The sequence below is a fragment of the Empidonax traillii genome, unplaced genomic scaffold, assembly GCF_003031625.1.
Source record: "Empidonax traillii isolate 1590-97213 ecotype Southwest subspecies unplaced genomic scaffold, ASM303162v1 scaffold3:size4013460, whole genome shotgun sequence".
Lineage (NCBI taxonomy): Eukaryota > Metazoa > Chordata > Aves > Passeriformes > Tyrannidae > Empidonax > Empidonax traillii.
The window spans coordinates 2,214,285-2,221,184 of record NW_020955196.1 but is presented as its reverse complement, the minus strand read 5'-3'; the positions used below and the strand labels follow the sequence as shown (position 1 = coordinate 2,221,184).

The window sequence follows — 6,900 nt, the reverse complement described above, 5'->3', positions numbered from 1 at the left end:
TGAGCCCACCCTTTAATCCTGAGGTTCATCTGCCGGGGCCAAGCACGCTTGGACGGTGGCAGCGAGGTCCTCAGGACGTAGATGGATTGCCTTACAGGGCTAACGAGCTCCATCTGCCCGGGGAGGGGCCCCGACCGGGAATCGAACCCGGGTCTCTGCAGTGACAGTGCAGCGCCTTTCCCCTAGACCACCAGGGGCTCCTTGACAAATTAGGTAACTAATTACAGAAGGCAATTCCAATATTAATGACATTAGTGTAGTCCAGATATAGAAAAAAAAGTGTTTCAATTAAATAAGGTATATATGAGAGCTACCTTAAAATCTTGGTTTGTGTACAGTCAAGGGAATCACCTGAAGCAGTGTAAAAATACATACTTTTGCTGCATTGGGGTAGAAGAATTAATGTTGTAGAGTAATTTTAGGATGTTGATTTGTTTTTTTTTCTGTTATTTTATTCTTGCCATTTGAGAAGGGTTTGGGGAAGGCCTCAACATGTCTTATTGTTTACAGATAACCAAAATGCTGGCAGAGCACAAGTGGATAGCTTCAGAAAGAGCATTCTTTGGTCAGCCAAACACAGCCTATGATTTCAAAAATGACGATCCTAAAGAGGCAGTTCAAAAGCTGCAGAAACTGCAGGACCGTATAGAGAAGTCAGGAAAGAATGTGAACCCGAGAGCTATGAACCTGTTCACTGACACAGAGGAGAGGGTAAATATTTCTGTACTTTAACCTACAAAGATTGTGTAGTTTGGTATATGTTGTACGCATGTATATAATGTAGCTTTGTTTTCATGTGCTCTATTTCTGAATACACCAAAAATAAAACTAGACTTTCATGAGATAGCACAAAATTTTTTGCTGGATCTTTTATACTAATCTTGCATCTTTGAACTGTTCACTTGCACACCAGTTTTATAGGTTATTCAAAGTCTTGACTTTGGATAGTAAAAAGAATTATTTTATTATTTCCTACCCCAGTCCATCCTAAGCTGCAGTGTTAGGCAAGCTTTGTGGGATCTATTTGAGTGTCTGAGAACTATTTACTGTCGTAAAAGTTGCAGCTCAAAAAATTACTCATCTTCAAGCACGATAGCTTGAAGGTGTTCTAGAATTATCTCAAACTAATCTGTATCTTCAGGCTATTCCAGGATTGTCTCAAAACTGCCCACTGACTCACACTTAAACTGTTCTAGTACTGTCTCCTCCTATTAGCCTCCAGAAGCACACTGTCTTCTATGGAAAAGCAAATGAAACACGACTGACGTGGAACTGCAAGTTTCAGAGTACTGCTGGCCTTCCCCTTTGCCAGTTGTTGAAAATTCCAATGCTTTAATTTGCAAACAATATCCCCAGATTTACCTCCTTCATGCAGCTAAATGAATGCATTGGATTTGTCTCATGTTTAATGACTATTTCATAGTTAAAAAATGACATGGTAAAGCTGTAAGAGTAGCACAAAATTTATTTCAGCACAAAGTTAATTGAAATCAATATTTTCTTCTCATTTCTTTAGTACAATGACTTAATGAAGAAAAAAAGAACTGTAGAGAGTGACAAGTCAAAAATTCTTGCAGTTATTGACGAACTTGACCAGAAGAAAAATGAATCTTTAGACATTGCTTGGAGAAAGGTATGAAACTTGAAATCTAATCTTCACGTTTTAGCAGAACATCAGATTTAGTTTAGAAAACTGTTTTGTGTATTTCCATGGGAAAAAAAGTCTCTTTTCAGAATATCCCTTACCTAGTATTTAAATTACAAAACAACCACTTAATTTCTCCTGTTTAATCTCACTTTTGAGAATGAGATATTCTCTGAGAATTGTAATGATCCAGTTAAACCTGCAAAACTACTTCACCATTCCGTTTCAGTGCCCAAAAAATTTAAGGAATATTATACTACTGGCCTGCTGAAATACAGGATTTTTTTTTATCTTAAAGCAGTATTTCATTAGAGTTAAAATCTTCTGGTTCCCTGTAGCCCCGCACAGTGTGGGGCTGTGGACCTGGGGTACTGTTCCTGTTGCTGATAGGATACTTAATTTTGGGTTAGAGCAATATCTAATTTATGTTTCTGTTACCTAAGCACTCTGCCTTCTTACTAGTTCTCTTATTAATGAAAACTATAAAAAGGTATAAAATGTTCTCTTTCTGCACGGAAAGCTTTTGACACATTCTTTTCCACTGTACCATGAGAACTTGTACTTTTTGGCCTTTGAGAAAATCAGTTTTATCTAAGATTGAATCACACACAGACAAAGTATTGGTTTTAATTATTACTGCCTGTACTCACTGCCAAAATGGTACCTTTTCATTGCAAAAATCTTGTTTGGCAAAAATTGGTGAACTGTATTCCGAAGCATCATGGGTGGTGGAATAAGTGCGTTTTCAGATACATTACATAACTTTGAAGGTTTTAATTTGCATTTGCAAAGTTGCATCTCATCCAATACCTGGGCGTTGCTTAAGTAAACATGGGAAGAATAAGAGTGGGGAGGATGCCAGGATGTACCTCTTACATGGTGATTATACTTTTATTAGTCCTTTAATTAATTGTGAGAAATCACAATTTACGAGTTAATAAAACTGTGTTAAGGCATAACTGTTTCCCTGGCTGATAGCATAAAGAAGCCCTCCCATACTTTTTTCATTTGATCCTTCTAAAATGCTTAGTATGAAGTGTCATATCCTTTGGTGTTGCTTCTCCTATCAGTACAGGAAAAATAAGATTCTGCATGCAAGTATTTTCTCACTATCCAATATGTCCTAATCTTCAAAACATGAGCCATTGGGTTAAACTGGGCAAGATGTCCTGAGCTTTGTGCAGTTTTTACCATTTTTGCTCTTTGGGCTCTTGATTCAAAGCATGTTCATACATCTTCTGTTTCTGACTTTTAGGTGAATGAAGACTTTGCTTCCATTTTCTCAACACTGCTGCCAGGTGCTAAAGCTATGCTGGTAGCCACTAAAACCAACAATGTCTTGGATGGTGTGGAGTTCAGAGTTGCCTTAGGAAACACTTGGAAGGAAAACTTAACAGAACTTAGTGGAGGACAAAGGTTGGTGAATATATTTGTTTTCCGTTGCGGTTGTGCATATAACTGATACATCTAACTAATTAAAGTTCTGAAAAGCAAAAAAATTAATCTTTTCCCTTGTTGAGGTAGGGACTTTTCCTCCTTCCAAACTGACTCAATATTGGAAGCGCTGTTCATTCTTAAAATAATGCATTACTGGTGTAAGACAACACGATTTTACTCCATGAAGAAGTGACAAAAGAAATGAATTGAGTAGTGAGAAAACTGCAGTTAACTCTAGGTAGTACTGACATAGTGTTGAATTAAATGCTCCTCTCTTTGAACTGTAATCTTAAAAATCTATATAGACAAGATTTGCCCCAGTATAAAAGTAGTGTCATGGCAACAATTTTCATCTCCAGTGACTACAGCTACTGTGTAGGGTTTGTGCTGCTTTGCAAGTTAAAAAAATGTAACAAAGCAGAAACAGAATTTTGGAAGAGGTGAGACAGATACAAAACTTTTTAAGGATAGAATAGTTCAAGAACTGTACACTGGAAAACATCTTTGTAAAACCCAGAATTGAAAATAGAGCAGCAACATGATTTTAAATATCATCAACCAACTAACCTGGTATCTCGATAAAAAAAGTAAGTAACATTCACCATTTCTGACAGAATGCATCACATTTTGAAATGGGAGGCTGTCATTCCACTGAGAGAGCATTTTAGAATCATAGAATTGTTTACATTGGAAAAGCTCTCTAATATCATAGGTCCAACCATTAACTGAACACTGCTGGGTTGACCATTAAACCATGTCCCTAAGTGCCACATCCATACGTCTTCAAAATCCCTCCATGGACAATGACTCAATCACTTCCCTGCACAGCCTGTTCCAGTGCTTGATAACCATTTCAGTGAAGAAATTTTTCCCAGTATCCAATCTACATCTCCCCTGGTGTAACTTGAGGCCGTTTTCACTTATTCTGTCACTTGTTTCCTGGGAGAAGAGACCAACCCTCACCTGGCTACAACCTCGTTTCAGGTAAAGGGCAGTAAGGTCTCCCCTGAGCCTCCTTTTCTCCAGGTTTAACAACCCCACTACCAGCTCCTCTCAGGACTTGTGCTCCAGCCCCTTCATCAGCTTCATTGCCTTTCAACAATTGTTTTCATAACCCAAAGCCTTTCAGACAAGAGAGTAAATCAACTTTCTTTTCTCCATCCTAGATCATTGGTGGCCTTATCCTTGATATTAGCCATGCTTCTCTTCAGACCTGCCCCAGTTTACATCTTAGATGAAGTGGATGCAGCCCTTGATCTCTCACATACCCAAAATATTGGGATGATGCTTCAAAATCACTTCAGGCACTCTCAGGTATGATCTTGAAACTATTGTGGTCATAGAATGATTGGGGTTGGAAGGGACCTTGAAGATCATCTACTTCAACCCCCCTGCCATGGGCCCAGACAGCTTCCACTGGACCAGATTGCTCAGAGCTCCATCCATTATTTCCAGAGGCAGTCTGCCACTGAGGACTCTGAGCTGTTCACCTGTCTGTTGTGTTTCTGAGTTGTTTCAACTGGAAGTTACACTGGTGATATGGCAATGGTGAAACTTAAACGTCTTAATGTAAGCCGTTGCTGCAGTGGTTAGGAAAGAATATCTGTGATAGGATCAGTTTCAGGCATGACCCACACCCTGAATTCTTTTTTCCCCAGAGTTCTTTAACCTGAGGTTAAAAATATTTCATGTTGACCCTAGTAAAATAAGCCAGGCACTAGTGGAAAGAATCTCTGTATCACTGAACCTATACATGAAAAAAAGGTAGTGTGTGTCTATTTGGTGTTAGGACCTCTTCAAATTATCAGAGAAAGGAGGGGAACATTCATTACTGGCATGGTAAAATGATTAGAACAGTGTATTTTGACTATGAAAGATCCTGCATTCTTACAAAATTACTGGCAACATTTTTTTTCCAGTGTCTGATGCACCATGAATGGGTATCCAGTGTTGTGGACTGTATCCCTGGCCACACACTGGGATAGGGACAGGGATATATGTTATTAACTGCAGAAAATGTCTGGCTTGTGGGTCTGCTGGGCCTTGGTTAAGTTTAGAATATTTTCCTAAGAATTACCACTAAGTTTCTAGCCAAATAAAGTAAAGGGACTTCTCTCTTCAGAAGCCTTTTCCATTGTTGCTTAAAGTCTTTATTTGGATGGCAGCACTTACTTCAAGCTTTTCTTGTTTTTAGTTTATTGTAGTGTCCTTGAAGGATGGAATGTTTAACAACGCGAACGTCCTCTACAAGACCAGGTTTTTGGATGGTGTATCCACTATCACAAGATACGATCAAAGAAGACCTGTTAGGTCTCCTGCCAAAAAAAACAAGAGAGCAAGTACGAGCCCTGAGAGACAATGTGTAAAGCGGGCAAACTATAGCCCTTAGTGTGTAGGAGCAGGTTCTTAAGTGTGTTCTTATACTTTGAAAATGCTCTAAAATATTTTAACATCTTTAAAATGTTTTATTTAGGGTATTTACTTTATTAGAACCTCATAAACTAAAATTCAAAAGAGACTGTTTTCTGTACTACTGGCTAAGCTGACCACATTTATTCCTCTTGGTATCCCATAAGTAATTCCTATCATCCCTCTGTAAGCATGTACACAGAAATGTATATAAACAGTATCTCTGTAAGCTTAACAGGAGGAGCTGAAGCTGTAGAATGGCAGTCAAATCAGATTTTCCTCAGTGTTTTACAGCATTCAGAAGACCTGTTACAAAGTGCAAACACTATCTTCCTTGCCTATTGTCAAATTCCAGAGAAAAGTGCATCAATTTCTGAGCGACTGTAATTGTTATGGAGCAAAGCAATCATCAACCACTCACTCCCAAGTTACTTTAACAGTATTTGCAAATTGCTGTTAAATATTAATTTCATGGCCTCATATTCCATGTATATATAATCTATACAAAGAATGTAAGAGTGTGCATATAATATATACAAAGAATTTGTGTCTCCCCTAACCCTGCCTGGTTGCAAACTGTGGGCTTAAAAAAAAAAAATTTAAACCAACACCCCCGTCCCCCAAACAACAAAACAAACAAACAAAAACAAAAAGCCAACCAAACAAACCAAAACAACAAAACAAAAAACCCCTAAGTTCCTTCTAAAACTGCAGAGCTACCATCCAGATCCATGGGGTGAGGGGCAAAGCAGAACAGTAGTGCACTTTGAGTTTGGAACACAAGGATGCTACAAAATATCCCAAGAGAAAAAACCACCACCAGTCACTTCGAGGAACAGGTCATGCAGCTTTTATTTAATTTTACCTTTTTTGGTAAGCAGGAGGATTTTCTTTCAGTCAGACCATTCACATACTTGGACAGTACAGATTGCAGTGAATTTGATGGAGATCTTGCAACATTAGAAAACTTTTCTCAATATACATCCATTTAAGCATTGTCTTGTAAGTCAGAATGAGAGTGCTAGAGCCAAGTCTGCGCACTGCACTCCGGGTATACAAAGCATCGCAGCAGCACAAGAGATGCCCGTGCTGGGCAAAGTACAGTGTGTTTTACATAGTGCAATCACTTTTAGAGGAGAAACTCTAGGAAGGCCACATCTATTTTTTTTTTTTTAATCCTATCAAGTTTACAAATGCGAGGGGGGTAGAAATCAAACCTCTGACTTAATTAACTTTTGTACAGGTAGGTTTTGTGTATAGGCACATGCTTTAGAGAGGAGCTCTGAATCTGCTCTGTAATCACGAGAAAGACATATTGCTTTGTGATTCAGAAAGTGTCATACCATCTCTAACCTTCCTAACACTCTTGCCAGAGTTGTTAATCCAGCTGTTTATGGAGTTCCTAGAAT

The 6,900-nt window shown here is 38.6% G+C and overlaps 1 protein-coding gene across 1 annotated transcript in view; it reads left to right on the top strand.

The window, feature by feature from the left end:
- Window positions 1–5,471, top strand: part of SMC2 (structural maintenance of chromosomes 2) — a 20,294-nt gene extending 14,823 nt beyond the window's left edge. Inside the window, exons 21-25 of the mRNA XM_027904897.1 lie at window positions 511–711; window positions 1,517–1,633; window positions 2,901–3,061; window positions 4,249–4,396; window positions 5,277–5,471. Of these exons, the coding sequence (XP_027760698.1) occupies window positions 511–711; window positions 1,517–1,633; window positions 2,901–3,061; window positions 4,249–4,396; window positions 5,277–5,471 (822 nt within the window). The remainder of the gene's footprint in view (window positions 1–510; window positions 712–1,516; window positions 1,634–2,900; window positions 3,062–4,248; window positions 4,397–5,276) is intronic.
- Window positions 5,472–6,900: the final 1,429 nt, after the last annotated feature.